The sequence below is a fragment of the Xenia sp. Carnegie-2017 genome, unplaced genomic scaffold (genome assembly GCF_021976095.1).
Source record: "Xenia sp. Carnegie-2017 unplaced genomic scaffold, XeniaSp_v1 HiC_scaffold_14, whole genome shotgun sequence".
NCBI lineage: Eukaryota > Metazoa > Cnidaria > Anthozoa > Malacalcyonacea > Xeniidae > Xenia > Xenia sp. Carnegie-2017.
Window position 1 is genome coordinate 4808299 of NW_025813447.1, and position 17625 is coordinate 4825923.

The 17625-nt window shown below is 32.1% G+C and overlaps 2 protein-coding genes and 1 long non-coding RNA gene across 5 annotated transcripts; 1 reads left to right on the forward strand and 2 right to left on the reverse strand.

The window, feature by feature from the left end:
* Positions 1-1198: 1198 nt before the first annotated feature.
* On the reverse strand, positions 1199-15540 carry LOC124434502 (serine/threonine-protein kinase/endoribonuclease IRE1-like). Of its 3 annotated transcripts, none has more exons than XM_046984397.1 (9): positions 15432-15540; positions 11115-11394; positions 9984-10055; positions 6886-7583; positions 6193-6792; positions 5773-5896; positions 4258-4976; positions 3566-3637; positions 1199-2030 (listed from the first exon to the last, which is right to left on the reverse strand). In XM_046984397.1, the coding sequence occupies exons 3-5, from the start codon at positions 10027-10029 to the stop codon at positions 6214-6216; spliced, it is 1323 nt and encodes a 440-aa protein (XP_046840353.1). In that variant the 5' UTR covers positions 10030-10055; positions 11115-11394; positions 15432-15540; the 3' UTR covers positions 1199-2030; positions 3566-3637; positions 4258-4976; positions 5773-5896; positions 6193-6213. The 3 variants fall into 3 exon arrangements, with proteins under 3 accessions (XP_046840353.1, XP_046840351.1, XP_046840352.1); XM_046984395.1 differs by lacking the exon at positions 11115-11394 and adding an exon at positions 14656-14714; XM_046984396.1 differs by lacking the exon at positions 11115-11394.
* Positions 2771-3897, forward strand: LOC124434504. Its single transcript, XR_006944792.1, has 2 exons — positions 2771-2918; positions 3611-3897. It is a non-coding gene; the product is annotated as an uncharacterized LOC124434504 (long non-coding RNA).
* Positions 4238-5025, reverse strand: LOC124435110 (nephrocystin-3-like). Its single transcript, XM_046985059.1, has 2 exons — positions 4857-5025; positions 4238-4773 (listed from the first exon to the last, which is right to left on the reverse strand). The coding sequence occupies exons 1-2, from the start codon at positions 5023-5025 to the stop codon at positions 4238-4240; spliced, it is 705 nt and encodes a 234-aa protein (XP_046841015.1).
* Positions 15541-17625: the final 2085 nt, after the last annotated feature.

Sequence of the window (17625 nt, forward strand, 5' to 3'; positions counted from 1 at the left end):
ATTTGCGCTTTTGGAACAAAAATGGCGGCTAGATGCACATGTGACCATATTCACTCAATCAAATTGAGTATAGTCTGAAATGCAGAGAATAATACGTGTGCCAACTGTTACAAGTACAGGGCTCTGATGTATATCTCAGGAAAAAGCCTCTCAAATCAATTCTATCCATAAAGAAATCAAACACCAAAGTATGACATCCTCGTTATATCAGTGGCGTTTAAGTTTGAAAATTTTTCATTTAGCATTACAGCTATTAATAGAAGTAGAACTGCCGCGATGTTGCGCAGCCTCAGCATGCAAAAGCACAACCAATGATCAAATTAAGATGATTGCTGCTCCAAGAAAATAAACAATAAATACTGACTTAGTATTCATTTAATTTGTTTAGAATTACTAAGCCAAGGTAGAAGTCTTCTTCCAAAACCTTTGCAAAACAGCAAACATACTAGCACCCGCAAAAAGTGTTCTTTGTACCTTTGTTAAGTCCATTTATTTACCTTTCAAATCACATGTTGTGCGAATCTTTCAGTTTCAAAATGAAGAAGTGCTTCACCGACAAATAAAGTTAATAAAAATCACTATTTTCTGCCGATGGGAATTGCATTTTTTTCTTTCAAATTTAGTCCTACAAGGCTATTAAATGCCAATCATCAATGCAAACTAAATGGAATTTCAACTTCTTATTGTATCATATCCTTTACAAACGCGATGGTTCCAAATTAAACATGGCAAAAGGCACATTTCTTTCGAAAACGTTTTTTGAAACTGGTAGTCTACAAGAAATACGCAATCAGTTAAAAAAAAGATTTCTAGAACGACAAACTTTGACCTCCGTTATCATCTCGTGGACTGTTACAACGAGCGTAAATTTGCGCAGAATAGAAAAAGCCTAAATTGCAACAAAAATTATGCAAATTTTATTCAAAAACGACTTTTTAAACGCTAAATTTGCATTATATTTTGTCTTGACGTCTAACTTCAAATTCCCATCAGCGGAAAAATTTCAAGCTACAAATTTGAACGGAAGATTACGTGGTTAATTTTGATAGAATCGTCAGTAAAGGGTTATAAACACAAGCCTAATACGTCATTCTTTATCACCATGTAAAAATTATAAGCTTCACTCAAGTATGCTGTTATCAAAAAAAGTTGGATTCCAATTTTGTTGATACACACTGTATATTGCCCAAGTATACCATTTAAAAAAATATTTAAGTTTTGGAATTAAGACGAAGAATAATCTAGTCTTTTAACAAAACTTTGTTTTTATTTTGAATATGAAGAAAGCGAAATGTATTGCATTTTTTAAAATTATTTTCGCTTGTAATTTCGGAGGTGTTCTGCATGTCCAGGCTATTCAAGGACAACAGACCAGGTTTCTTTGGAGCTAAAATCTCCAAAATGACACCAATTGATTTTGCTGTCATTTTGAACTCGTTGCAACCGAATTCGGCATTTGACAGCACCCCCTGTAAAGTCATTAGTATTTACAAGTTATAACATATATTTTTAAAAAAGCATGTTAAAAAGGCTTTAAGTTTTTCAATATTTTCTCTGAGTAATTGGGTATCTATTGCGCATTGTCTAGATGATCTAATACTATGGCTCTTGAACAAAGAACTGCTCTTTGCCAAGGCACACTAGAAAACAAAATCTTAAGATAGATTATATGGAACTAATAGGAGATTGAACTGCAAGCCTTTACAATGTGTGGAATGATCATAATTACATTAAAATAGCAATTTAGTAATTTAATTTATATTGAAATTCGGTCGTTCCAAGAGAATCTCTTGTGCTAAACTACCTTTCCCAATGCGGTGAAATGCTCCCGCTAGTTCTTCATACCATAATTTCTTTTTGTCACGTGAAAACCACCAAAATTCTAGCATAAGATATCCTTTCCTGACTGGATATTCGTCATTCTGGTTTATGTCAATTTGGTTTATTTTTCGTCTTTAATATGTAGAGACCTTGCCAAAGTTTCCATTCTCCAGAAACTTTTCCTGCAAGTTTTAACAGATATCTGCTTTCTGCAAAATTTAAGAGATTATTTTACTGATCATAGAACGAGCACTCTGAATGAATTTAGAAGTATTTTGAGGTAGTAACAAATTAATGTGGATAAATAATGGATAAACAAGACAATCTTAAAACATTTAAAGTTAATGATAGAATTTTTAAATGTAAACAAGTTAGGATTCACATCTTCAGCATAAATGAACTTACTATTTATAGTGTTAAATATATTTATTAAGCTAAATGGAAACTAAAGGTTTTAAAAGAAATGAATGAGAATATTTTGAGAAAAACTTGAGAGCTTGCTACACTACTGCTAACTCTGAATTTTAATTCGTAAGAAACATTTAATAACATCCTCAATATTGGATTGCACAACGTACTGGTCCTAACTAACCCCAAAAGCATTTGATACTGTTAGCAACATTCTGTTTATATAATGGTGTGACTTATGAAAGCCAGACGTTGTTCTTACAGTTACGTTTATATAAATCATATCGCATGAAAATGCTTCTTTCTCTTTAGTATAAGTAAAGTTCAAAAAGATTTTAACATAGAAATTTCCGAGTTTGCCTAATACAGTTACCTCCTCATATATACTACGTATGCTTTGTCTCTACTGAGAAGTCATCACCCACAAGGAGAACACGTGGAGTGACACAAACATGCAGCATCTTTTCGTCTTTACAAAAGCGTAATATAAATGTGAGTAAGGGTTCTGTGCTAAAGCAGCTTGTATTTATTTTAGTGGGATATCAAAGTTTGCATATATGGAGTACGCAGGGTTCAGCTGTATGGGGATAATTTCCGAGGTCCGGATGACTTGGTCTCAATCGAGTGGGTTTTGACTTCATGTGCAGTTCATAGTGGTTAGTCTTTATATTGAATGGTTCTTTTCGTTGGTAAGTGACGGCTGTTCCAAGGCACCATTACGGCAAGGCAAAAAAACCTCATTTAAGAAATAAAAGATGTTTACTGTGTTTGCACGGGCTTATGCAAACCGGGGAGACCTTTGAGAGAACTCGAGAGCAGATCATTGTGCAAACCCGAGATCGAAGGTCGAAGGTTGCACCTGCTTGAGAGTTCTCACAAACGTCTCCGAGGTTTGCATAAGCCAGTGCAAACACAGTAAACATCTTTTATTTCTTTTACAAAATAACAATAATGCAAAACAGACAAACATTTTAATTTTTCCTCTAAAATGTATTCATGATCGATTTTCAAATTCTCTTTGACTGATTGATTGTTATGATTGATTTGATTGGTTGAGCTCGGATGTGTTTTGCACATGCTAAAGCAAAGACAGCTATAGACCAATCAGCGAACGCATTTCATTGTGTTTATTTTATAAAGTTTCTTAAAAAAATAAATTACTGTTAAAATTTGCTCACAAGATCAAGAACAACATTCGTTCGATATTTTTTAAATTGAGAAGTATCTTCATTTTAAAAATATCGAGAAAATCAAAAGTTCAGCTTTGATGATTTGATGATCACTGCCTAGAGTCAGTAAAATACTTTGACAAAAGTCAGCTACTAACGATACATACCTGGCCTGCTATATTGAATACCACGTAAATGTTCGTTTTCCATAGCATTAGGAAACTCATCAGTCGCCAAATCTGTAACAAAATAAACAAAAATTCATTATGAACGCAAGACATAATTGGCTGAAGGAAGCAAGAAAATTCGTCAAAAATTTGTCAACAAGGCACATATTGTTTATTTTATATATAATATTTTTAATTCAAATTGATAGTTAGAAAAAAATGTATTTCGCGAAAAAGACATTTGTATTTATTTTTTAGTTTGGGAATTGGTGTTTTTCATCACCCATTTTTATAGGTATGACAATAATTGTGAATAAACCTTTGTAACACCATTATTGTCTGTTATTTTGACATTGGCTTTACAAAGCTCATTTTGAAATCAAAGTTAACTTGACAAAAAAGTTTGAAATTCATTTTGACTTTATCAAGTCTTTTGAATATGCATATAAGCCAAAAATAAGAAAGCTTTCCAACAACAGAATTAAAACTACCAGAAAGATCATATTTTGATAAAAAGAAAGCAGCGAGAATTTTCTTTTTATCCCAAATTGCACAAAAAATTTGAAGACAAGCCGACGTCATGATATAAACCTAATAATATTTTGTTAAACTCTTTATAAAAATTTTTGCCATTTCATAGTCTTCAGTATCTTTATACACTCCCAAAATTGTTTAAAGGATTGGAAACTCACCGTGATCTACATTTAGTGACTTTCTACGCATTACTTCAGCTGTTACATTCAACTTTTTGCCTCTGTCATATTCTTTAGTTTTCGAATCGATATCACGTAGGTTTTCCAAAACAGTGGCAACTTGAACATGATCTGGACCTAAATACTTTTCATAAATTTTCAAAGCTTTTTCATAAAACTCCTTGGCTTTGTCGTATTCGTCAGTTTTCTTATGTAACAAACCAAGATTACATAAAGAATCACAAACATCAAAATGATCTGGGGATAGCAACTTTTTTCTGATTCCCAGAGTTTTTTCATATAACTCTTTTGCTTTTTCATATTCTCTAGTTTGCATATAGACATTACCAAGGTTGTTTAAAATAACAGCGACTTGAACATGATCTGGACCTAATGACATTTTACAAATTTCCAAATCTTTTTCATAAATTTTTTTCGCTTTGTCATATTCTCCAGTTTGTATGTAAACATTACCAAGTTTTTTTAAAATAGCAGCGACTGCACTATGATCTGGAACTGATAATTTGTTATAAATCTCTAGAGCTTTTCATAGCACTCTTTGGATTTGTCGTATTCTTCTGTTTCAAAATAGAGATCACCAAGATTGTTTAAACTAAAAGCGTTTTTAACAGGATCTGAACCCAATAAATTTTTACGCTTTTCCCGAGATTTTTCATGAAACTCTTTTGCTTTGTGATATTCTCCACTTTCTTCACACACTAAACCAAGATTGTTTGAAAACTTAGCAATATCAATGCGATCTGGCATAATAATCTTTTATGAACGGTCAGAGGTATTTCATTGAGTTTTTTTGCTTTCTCATATTTTATTATGAGACTTTCATTATGAAATTCTTTTACTTTTTCATACTTTTCATAGTTTCCGTAAAACAGTTTACCAAAATTACTCAAGGGACTAGTAATATCACCACGATCTGGACCTAACGAATTTTGACAAATTTGTAGAAATTTTTTATAAAACTTTTCAGCTTTTGTTATATTCTTAAATAATGAAATCCAATCCGAGCCGAATTTTTTCTTTTTATATACCATTTTTTTGGAACCAATTATCAATTATTTATGTTTGCATTAGTTAAGCTTGCATTTATGCATAATTTATGAATTAGAGCATTTAAAACAAAGAATTAAAATAGCTTGCGATTTGAAAGCTAAGCGTTCGCTTAGGCGTCAACCAAAATTCCTAAAGCTTTTTAGCTTGAAAAAACATTTGCTATGTTTTAAACCTATTTTTTCCAATTCCTTTCTGGCTGTGTCATTTTCATAAGCAAACTTCTTCAAAAGTAGTGTACAACAATTGGATTTTTATTCTGCAAGTATTCATTATTTGCCAATATTTACTGTCAGATAAATTGACAATCCAACACTTTTCATTTTAAGAAAAATTTTGGCAATTGTAAGAGTTCCCACGAAGAAATTTCCATAAAAGTGAAACGATTTGATTAAAACTAAACGGAATTTAGAACACTTAAAATTAAGAAAGAGAATTTTTTTTCACCTTGCCCTGCCTCATTCACATCTTTGACGATATGTGAATTATCAAAAACAGAAGATTCTTCCTCTGAATTAGCAGGCATTCCATTCCCGTTCATACTAGTTTTTCTTTGTCATTTTATCCTTATCTATAATAGTGAAGAATTTGTAATAAAAATTAAATAGTCTTCTGTATATATACAATGCTTGTATTAATTTATAGATTACGAACTATATAATAATAAAGAATAAAAGTGAAATAATAATGAGAAAACGTACAATGACTGATAATATCAAAGATTCTCATAGAAATATCGATAATTATAACTTAAAAAATGATCAACCAACACATGGTGTTAATGTCATGTAACAATATTGCTTAATTAAACGTATTATTTAACGAGTACATAATGAAACTATCTATGGTGAAAATTTCAATGCTTACCTTTAAGTTCTGAATTGTTTTTTAATTTTTTATTTGACCTGAAAGCTGCGTGCACCCGAACAGGAGATCGGGGAATGTTTTGAGAAAGTACAACTTGTGATCGCCAATCTTATAAAATGGTTGTGGTCTAGGCCGAGGTCGATCATTCCAATGCTGCCCAAGATTTCGAATAAGTCTCAAGCATTCTGTCCAAGAAGATTCATACCCACGAATTTTTCCATTCACCTCATCTGTGGTAAAATAAGCATATACATCACTATCAATTCGACTTCTCCAGTCAGATGATTCATTATTTATTTGAAGGACCACACTTGACTGGGTATCATTTGTCTTAATTGCCAGTTGGTTCCCAACTTTACATAACATTTCAAATTTCTCATCATCTGACATAAAAAATGGGTGTTTTAGCGCCTCGTTGGCAGATGGCCTGTCTTCTGGCGAGCGATTTAACATCCACATCAAAAGGTCTTTCAGCGTTTTATTCTTGATTTCATCCAAGCCAACAGGGTTTCCTTTCAACATGTTGTCCAATCTATGACGTTTCACTCCAAAAGGATGTTGCCCTTTTGTTTCGACATAATAAGCCACCATTCCGGCATTCTAAAATAATAAAAAACGTGAAAGCAAAGATAAAATGTCAGAAAATTTAATTTAAATGTATGTTCTACAAATGTTAGTATTTCCTACACCTACATATACATCAGATTTTTTTTTGTAACGTCCTTTATCTACTTTGTCTTTATCTTCCCGATATGACTCAGGAGCAATCCAATACTCAGTTCCCGTGTTAGCGTTGCTTTCATATGTGCTAAACTCATCATTTAATATTCGACTAATTCCAAAGTCCGCGATCAAAAATTTGCCATGTGAGTCTCGGAGAACATTGGAAGGCTTCAAATCGCGATGAAGAATAGGATTTTTGCCAGAATGAAGATCAGCTAGCCCATTTAAAATTTGTCTAAGAATATCAGGAAGAGCTTTTTGAAGGTCTTCTATGGTAGAATCCTCCACAAACTTCTTCAATGATTCTTCGCATAAGTCTAATATTAAATAAACATAGTCCGTTCCAGTATCTTCCTCTAAGAAGTAATAATTCACGACATATTTCGACTCCCTTGCATTGAATTCATTTAAAATTTTTTTTTCGTGCTGTGCAGGCTGTAGGTAGTTATTTCTACGCATTCTTTTTACTGCTTTGCCGTAACCATCCTTTGTCAGTCCAAGAAAGACACGGGTTTCGTTGCTTCCTTGGCCAAGGCTAAATTCGTCCGAGAAAATTACACGTAAATTGCCCTTATGTTCAATTTCTGGTTTAGGACAACACAATTTTGACAACAGTTCTCCATGCTTGACAGAATGACCAAGATATTCCCATTTTTGAAACTGAATTTCTTGAAAAGACATAAAAAAGTACCATTTACAAAGGGGAGTGAAACAAATATATTCAAGGAATAAGTATATCGAATTCACCCTTAACACATGGGATTTGGATAACCACTTTATACATTGATAAAATCTTAGCAATTACTGATAACGATGTAAAAAAGTACTCAAGTGCAAATGTACATCTGTTCAATACGCAAACATGTCTTTGTTAAGATTGAGGGAAGCTGATACAAAAAATCGTTCTTTATTAAAAATGTAGTGCTTTTTTGCACAACCTATGTTTAAGTTTAAAAAATTGCTATCCAATGAATAACACTATCAGGCTTCGTGCAACTAGTTACTGCTATACAACCTAATGTTTATTGAAATATTTTGAGCGTAGAAAAATTAAAGTTTCTGGAGCTTATTGTTATTATTTAAAGTATATATTTCATAACGGAAGATAACAGAATGGCTCTACTTTAGCAATAGATTTTTACCCTTTTAACGCCTCACATCATACCTCTATTACTTTAGTTAATTAAGTCTGTGGTTTTTTAAATACTGCTTAGAAACAATACATAATATAAAAATAATAACATTTATAATTTTATGAATACGATCCCTTAAATTATTGATCTTTCCACGACTATAATTCTAACTATAATATCACAAAATAACCAATCATTTTTGGTAAAGACAAACTGTGAATCGCCTTTTTAGAAAAAATTTAACTTGTTGAATTTGAATGATTATTTGCAACAACGGCATTATTTGGTTTTATTAAGCTTTCACGTTTAACAGTACATTAATGGTTTATTTATTTTTGCTAATGTTATTAAAGTATTCTTTGATCGTGACTAAAACACCACACGAGTACATACGAGTACATACGAGTACATACGAGTAACATACGAGTACATACGAGTAACATAGAGTACATACGAGTAACATATAAGTACATACGAGTAACATACAAGTACATACGAGTGACATACGACTATTTTCTGGTCAACAAATGAGAAACAACACAATTTCTTCAATACATTGATATTTTTCCTTGAATTTGTGTGGACTTTGGGGCAACCATTTGATGGATTTAAATGATGAAAGGTATTTTACTTTCATACTACATTCATTTGTATGTTTTAGTTGAATTTGTTATAGATATTTTGTCGATGCGATTTGCCAGTATTTGAGCGCTTTTTGACACACTTTCACCTAGGAAATACATATTTATGAAAGCGATTATACATTCATTTTGGTCTTTAGAATACTGATTTTGCAGTTAAAAGACTGAATTATATCAGCTAGAACTTTAAAACATTAAAAGTAAGCTGAAATTGTACGCATAATATGATATATATACGTAACACAGTGCAACTCTCATTTAATTCAAATATATATAATGTGCATTTATTTCATATAGAACGTTTTGAAAGCATTATTTATACGTTGTTTATTTAATCGCTTTCATAAATATGTATTTCCTAGGTGAAAGTGTGTCAAAAAGCGCTCAAATTACTGGCAAATCGCATCGACAAAATATCTATAACAAATTCAACTAAAACATACAAATGAATGTAGTATGAAAGTAAAATACCTTTTCAGCATTTAAATCCATCAAATGGTTGCCCCAAAGTCCACACAAATACAAGGAAAAATAAACGCAAATATCAATGTATTGAAGAAATTGTGTTGTTTCTCATTTGTTGACCAGAAAATAGTCGTATGTCACTCGTATGTACTCGTATGTTACTCGTATGACACTCGTATGTACTCGTATGTTACTCGTATGTACTCGTATGTACTCGTATGTACTCGTGTGGTGTTTTAGTCACGATCAGTATTCTTTAGCTTGTCATTTAAAGAAAAAACTTCTTTTGGCATTTATCTCACTTTGACCTTTACTTAAAACTGGCCATTATCAAATCATAATTAATTTGAGATAAATCCTATAGATTTTTCGTCTTTAACTTCATTAAGTGTTTTCAGCCTGCTCAGATAAAACACAAAACAAAAAAAAATTTCATTTCCACAACAGCTAGCTGCCAAATGACAAAAGATGAAAGAGCAAAATCCTGTAAAAAAGATCATAATTTTAAACAACATGTGACACTTTATCCTTTTTCTTGTAGAAATTGAATAGGCCACCGAATAGATATGTTTTTTAATAAAATGAAAAAACTAGAAAAATAAAATCATACAAAATTTCACAAGCTAGCTGATAATTGTTTTTTTTATTATATTGTTTAATAAAAATGCTTCCTTGTCGCCAGGCGCAAGAAAAATCATATAAAACTTGGATGCATTAATTTTTTTTAATTCCTCTGAAAGATCAAGGACAACGTTTTTGATATTATTTTAAGTGTATGGGAAATGCCTCCTTTTGACAATATTTAACGGACAAAACAGAGTACACATACCTTGTTTGCTTTTTTGAATGCCACGTGAAGGGTTGTTACCCATCATATAAGCAAAATCATCTTTCCTCAAATCTATAACATAACAAGCATAATTTTATAGTACAAGCATATGGACATAATTTTCCTTGGGCGCAAAGGAAAATTTTTAAAAAGACTTGGCAAATGATGTCGATTTTTATTATATTTATGTATAATCATTTCTAGTTCGTATGGATAGTTGGAACAAAAAAAATATTTTCTGATTTTGGGAAATAGTGTGTCAAAGTGCGTTTCTACAATTTTGTTTGTACTTTTTTAGAAATTGACTGGATCGCTTGCAACAGCAGCAACAGCAATTGATCTTTAACAATAAATCGTGCATTTCATTTGAGCTTTTTCTGTGGCCTTTATTCAATAGTTAACATATTTTCGACAAATATAAAATATTGAAAAATTTCTTTTTGCCATTGTGTGTCTTTCATTATAGCTTTCAGTACATTTCTAAGGATTTGCTTGTGTAAGCAAGGAAATCCTTTATGTAGTTGTACAGGTAAGATAGATATGTAGATAGATAGATCGGCAGTAAACACTATGGCGTAAAAACCAATTACAAATTGACGGTATAATCCGAAAAATCGCATATTCGTTAAACACCGGAACATAAAATTCGCATTTTCTATTTGTCTTTATTTAAGATTTTCTGATGAAGAACAGGGCTAACTTTGAAAAATATCAGCAAATAACATAATTCAATTGATAAGAAAACATCATTTGCTTTTCAATGCCCACGTTAAAACGTTTTTTAAGATAGCTAATTATACTAAAAAATTTATCCGACGAGGAGCCGGCCATTTCATTACTTAAAGATATTGGGTTTCCCCTTTTTCAATATTTTTTCTAAGTTTTTGCGAATAACATTTGTTCGGAGGCTTGAATAAAATCCGTAGGTGACTAAAAATGTTTCATACAGTAGTGAGGCAGAAAGGACGGGGCGAAAGCCAGTTGTTTTCGTCTTTTCGATACTATGCCGATGTATGTTATACATGCAAATGTAATAACAAACTGATAGTCTTTGACAGTCTCAAGTCGATAGTCTTTGAAAAACTCACTCTTGCATGTTTTCTCAAATTGCACCTGAAAACATGCAATTACCTGTACTGATAATATTTAACTTCAGCGTAAGTATATATCCGCCAACAAGTTATTGATATTGACCGGCTCGTATTTTTCAATTCCATCAGATATTATTTTTCCCAACACTCTATAGCGTCCACAAACGCAGCTAGAAGAACGTATCTTCTTTTCAATGTTTGTTAAAACCAAGACTTTTTTAAGGATTGGGCATCATCAACATTAAGGATGTAGCGAAACATTTTATGCGAGCTCTATCGCTTTTTCATGTTATTTATTGGGTTTGCCATGTTTTCTAGGACTATAAAAGAAGGCAAAAAGGATTTCTTTAACACACCAGCACATAAACTAAGCCTAAGTAATAAACAATAAGATTACGAGCTTGAGATTTCTATAAGCTAATAATGGAAGGAAAAATCATCACCAGAAATTTTAGATATTGCTCACACGCCTAGATTCTGTAATCAAATACGACTGCGCGGTTTCATTACAAATTTTGTAAGGCTCGAAATAAGTTTTGAATAAAATGCAACTTCTAAGGGACGTATTGAAGCTGGCAATATCAATTTTAGACAAGTGATACTTCTGTGCTGTGTTATAACAGTTGTTTATTATTTTAGCCTTACTTTGAACAGGTTCCCTTAAAAATTTTACAAAATGTTTTATGCAATGTTACTTTTGCAACGAACTGCGAATAAGAATTAAAGCATTTGCAATAGAAAATTGGCATTATTCTATACTAACGGTACTAAAATGATATGGAAAAATTATTTACGATCAACTATAATAGATGATGTGGGAATTTAAAATTCGGATTTTCCTGTACTGTTGCAATATTATACAAATCACGTGAATGAGATGATAAAACCTCTTCAACCAATCAAAACATTTCACTAATGAGACGTATGATAAAAGATGATTTACTTAAATAACATGTTGCTACATTTTAGATTATATTGCCGTGAACTTCGTTGTTTTTTGTATAATACACAAATATAACCACTGAACACTTTTTTTGAGTAACCCGAGTGACATCATGATATATGTTTTAACAGATAGCGAGTAGCAAAAAAACATGGCTTCCGTCTTTTTTTTCCAGTTTTCTCACGATGACCACAAATATTCAATTTAAAAGTTAATTTTAGGGAAGACTAAAGCTGCCACTAATTTAAAAGTACAATAAACAAAATTCCTTTACAGTACCTTAACATGCAGTGAGCAAGAGTCGTGCGCTTTTAATAACGATGTCAACAAGAACAAAAGCATAAAACAAAGAATTATGAAAAAATGTAGCAACCATTTTCTTTATGAATACTAGTATGATTCTACTGAAACCATTAGATTGCACTGTCGTAATCTAATTGTTAATTATCGTTAATTTTACTACTAATCTCTCTCAATATTGTATAAAACACTTATGACAAAACAATGGTCCTTGGAACCAGTTAGCAAATTCCTCCTTAAGAATTTGTGTTGTTGAATTACTTCAACCTTTTAATGGCGTTGCTAAGGAGGGGCATGTGAGAGGGACTTATTCCAATAAACTCTTTTATCCCTCCAAGTATGGCCTCTCCCCAACAATTGGAGTTTTGTAAAGAATTTTTTTATTGTCGATTTCAGTTAACGTTTCAAATGGCGGTTGCCAGGTTACTTTCTAATGTTGCCAGTTACATTTCCAAATATGGAATTTTCGATATGAACTTGTCAACTTGAGTTGACAAGTTGTATACTTGAGTACTGAAGTTGTGTACTTGAGTACTGAAAATGTGAGCTAAAGTTGCGAAGTACTGGCAAACGCGAAAGGTCTTTGTACCCTGTAGACATTTTGCAATTAATCCGTTCAGTAAGCAACGAAAAGCTTTACCAATAGAAGTAAGAAATGAAATACTTGAAAGGAGGTTTAATAACGAGAGTTTGACAAACATTTCGAAACAACTAAATCTACCGTATAAGACTATATCAAATATAATAGATCTATGGGTAGACACTGGTTCTATTGCGCCTCGCCAGAGCGAACGTGATGTTCGAACCACGCGTACAGATGACGTTATTGCATACACTGAATATTTCAAAACTAATAAACCATCTATTTACGCAAAGAGATTCAGCAACACCTAGAAAATAACAAAGTTTGCCTTCAACCGAACATACCTAGCAGGTCATCCATTAGTAGAATTTTGAATAAAGATCTTGGTTACTCTTATTAAGTCAAATTCCTCGAGAGACAGAACGGCCGGACGTTATGGATAAGTTTGAAGCTTACGTAGCAAATATTTCATTGATTGATTGCAACCGTATGCATTTCTTTGATGAGTCGCCTGTAGTTGTTACGAGTGGCAACAGACGTCGAGGGCACAGTATGCAGGGTACTCCTGCATTTAAAATCCAACGATCCTCTTTTAGTGCCACATCTACTGTAAATTTATTACATAATGTAAACGGCGTATCGCATTATAACACTCTTAGAGGGCCGTCAAACGGATTAGAATTGCAAAAGCTTTTCCTTGCTTACTGAACAGATTCATTGCCAAATGTCTACAGGGTACAAAGACCTTTCGCTTTTGCTAGTACTTCGCAACTTTAGTTCACAACTTCAGTACTCAAGTACACAACTTCAGTACTCAAGTACACAACTTGTCAACTCAAGTTGATAATCTCATATCGAATATTCCATATTTGGAAATGTAACTGGCAACATTAGAAAGTAACTTGGCAACCGCCATTTGAAAAGTTAACTGAAATCGACAATAAGTTGCGGGACTGGAAATTGAGAAAGGAGCACGTAACTCTTACAGAATGTGAACAACTCATATGGCTGATCTCATTGACGGTAAAGCGTCGAACTGTGCAAACAATAATTTACATTACATTTACGCTTTCTGTGTTGTCAGCGGGGTATGAAAGATTTTTCTTTTTTGAAAATAAAAAAAACTAGCTATTTGTGAAATTCAAGTGGAAGAGAAAGAACAAGTAATATAGTTGTTCTTGCTATTAACTACATAGCACCAAGTCGCTGATTGAAATAAAGTTTCATGAAACAATACACTGCAATTCTGCGAGTATTACAACATGCAATATTTGATTATTATATAATAATCAGAAGAATTTGAGCAACTTCACTGTTCGAGAGTTATGAGAGGAATTGACGTCACAGAAAATTTGTTGTTTTTAAATGACAAACAAGCGGCGAATATGTTTGAATATTTACCTGAATTTTTAAATGAATGGGCATATAAAGAAATAACGAATTCCTAGTTGAAGCAGTGAACGTATTTGAGCAAAATAAAAGAAAAACCCTGCTTTCAAGCATTGATTTGTACTTCGTCTTCGATAACAAAATTTCAATAACATTGATCAGCCATTGCTTGTTTATTTTGTTAGCCAATCACATTTTGTCATGTGATTAAGCTAGCCAATAGTATTTCTTTAATCCTAACTTAAGCGTGATGTTTGCAAAATCAAGACTTTTCATTCAATGTTTCAATTGTTGGGCGACAAAAAACAAAATATTTGACAACTTTAATTTGGGAACTTTTTCATAAAACTTAAAGTGACCACTCACCCGGCGGCTCGTGGCCACTTTGTTTTATCACAATTGACGTCGTACCCGTGTATCTATAACTGTATAAACAACGAGTAAATGTTATCTATTTGTTAAGTATCAATAATTAATATACATCATGTTATGACGAGTAAGATGCACAAATAAGCACTGGTATGATAGAGAAATTAAAAAAATGAAAAATATGTCCTCCATAGAAAAATGAAAATTCCTACATAGAAAATTTGCAGAACATTTTCGTTTTCCACCAACGTAAAGCAATAATAAATGTGCATGCCACTTCCTGACCGGCATAAATTAACTTTACGCTTGTCCCCCACCCCACTCGCAAAATTTTCGCGACGCCACTAAAACATGAAAAATTATGTGAAATTTTCTATTTCTTGAAAGAGTTATGCATAAAGCTTACATCTGACGAGTTTAAGGGATCACAAATGTATATTAAATTGATTCAAATTCTATTATTGTTAAATGGTTAATTGAAATGAGCTAAGTTTCGCAAAGAATCAACGCCAAGTTCATTTCATTCCCTGCATAAACTTTACATTAAATGTTCATTTACAAATACAAAAATGTACATAATGAAGGATTACTATTTGCTCTGTGTAGAATAGCTTGTGTAGGTTATTTAAAATATAATACTTAATATATATTTAACAATGTTTATGTTAAATGCTGAACGCTTCATATATCACCGATGAATTACCTGACACGTATTCACATTTATGATACATTGCAAGCATGCGCAATTTTTGTTCGTTGTTTATTCAACGTACCTTTAACTAATGATGATTAAACTTCTACGTTTTCTGAAATTCGACCTGACAAGCTATAAACACCAAAAGTATCTTTCGAGTCGATATGTGATAAATTATTCGTATTCTGCTTTAACGGAAGTTAAATCATCTTGAGAAGTTTGTTATGATAATGAAGATACACCTTATGATTTCAACTGTTGCATGCTCATAGCACATTTTAACTTTATCGTGAGGAAAGAGATATACAGAGAACATAAAAAAGGCAACTTTGATATTCTATCATCAGTATATGCATATTGTCTTAAGCACAAAATATTTTGGCCTTTGGGAATTTAAAATCAGTGACTTCGAAAACGATTACAAGCCTTCTGAAATGCCACAGACCAAAATCTTTTACATTGTAAACCAAAGCAGTTAATATAAATATTAACTGTTGCCTGTTTTTAAACACCTTGTATTTTTTTGAGAAATTGAGAACTTTGATTTTGCAATACATAACACATTTCTTATATTATCTTGCAGTGGCACACTTAAAAACCGTTTAGTCTTTTCTCCAGTACTTGTTTCATCAATCATCATAATTATTATTTTATAAATCGATTGCTGTACAGGAGAATTAAACGCTTTATTAGTTTAACTAACAGTATTTAAATACTGACAGTTTGAGCGAAATTCAAAAAGCAATACAAAACGAAATATCATTCGGTACTCGAGCCAAAAAAATAGTAAATAAACTCAGTCCTTTGTAATATAGGCATGATGACAGCGTCAGACAATCTTTACTTAGTAGATATTTAACAACTGTCAATTATTGGACGAGGCTGGGCATGATATCAACAATTTTTACCGAGTTCAATATCATCAGCTAAAGCAAAACTGAGGCGGATAATATCAATTGAAGTGTCGAGGTTTGAATAATTATTGATTTCATGCAAAAGACGAATTCAATCATTGTTTTATTATACAAATATATAATTGCAGAAATTGAGAAGCCTTTAAACTATTTTGCACGGAAGACACAAATTTTCACGGTAATATTTACGATAAATTGCACTCCTCTAAACCAATCAGAATTGAGAAATTTTTTCATGTATATTATTATTTGTGGTAACGGCTATATCAACATTAATGGGCTCTTTTAACCTTTGACAGCAAAATCCTGTATGAATCCTTAACTATCAAGGTTATGATAGTTTGTTAGTTCCTTTGTACAGATATTTATTAGTTCGGGGTATGAGAAGCTTTACCGCTTGCAATGCTAGCAGTTGCACTTTTACTTTATTAAAACTAAATTTTTACGAGAATGATGTTTCAGTGTAACGATAAAGCCATAACTAATGACTAAGTGCTCGATAAACAACTTTAATTTTGAACATAATTTCGCACATAACTTGAAATATAAGCTTTTATATAAGACAATGATTACGTAATTTATTTATTTTTTGGCGACGAACGTTTATGCACCAACCTGCAGCTTTTTTGATTAAAACAATAAAAACTATTGTTAACAGTTTGGTATAAGATGTTTAAAAAACTGGCAAGAAAATTGTTCAGCAGAGGAATGCCCTCGTTCAGTTCACAGGCTAAAATTGGTACAATTTAAAATCGCACTAAATTTAAGCGATGCAATCTCTAAAGAAAATATTCGAATATCTCATCTCAATAAAAAATTTACTTATGCTATTGGAGAGAATGCGATTTCAATTTACGATAAATAGTTACGTTAAATTTCAAACTGCCCCACACAAACAATGCATGTCAATATTTTCATCATGTCAATATTTTCGTCATTCTTAACTCATCTTTTCAAAAGAAGCAGTACTTATCACAAGAATTACTGTACTTTAATTCATCAATATTTTATTTAGCTACGATTTTAGTTTCATATTCTGCATCTTCTGATCTTTTTTCAATCATCACATTTATAATCATCAACATACCCATCCCAAGCTAAATCCACAAAAAAGACACCACAGTTAAATTCCATCGACCTAAAGTAAGTTTCTGAAATGTTCATTTATATTTCATGAATTGCAAACACAACAGTTAAAACTGTAACCGCCCCTCCAATAGACGCCCCTAGCCAACTAGGAATTTTACCAACATGACTGCAATTTGGAACCTTTCCTTATTATAAGTAAACGCATGTTTTTGGGGACATTAGTGATTAAATGTCCCGAAAACCGAGGGGGGTTTAGTAAAAGTCCAAGTC

Coding starts and splice junctions, on each gene's coding strand:
- LOC124434502 (XM_046984396.1), bottom strand. CDS start 10,029: ATGATGGGTAACAACCCTTCACGTGGCATTCAAAAAAGCAAACAAG. Junction 7,584..9,983: donor CATTCAAAAAAGCAAACAAG/GTATGTGTACTC, acceptor TGTCTTTTCAAG/AAATTCAGTTTCAAAAATGG. Junction 6,793..6,885: donor AAAAAAAATCTGATGTATAT/GTAGGTGTAGGA, acceptor TTATTATTTTAG/AATGCCGGAATGGTGGCTTA.
- LOC124435110 (XM_046985059.1), bottom strand. CDS start 5,025: ATGCCAGATCGCATTGATATTGCTAAGTTTTCAAACAATCTTGGTTTA. Junction 4,774..4,856: donor TTTTAGTTTAAACAATCTTG/GTGATCTCTATT, acceptor ACAAATTATCAG/TTCCAGATCATAGTGCAGTC.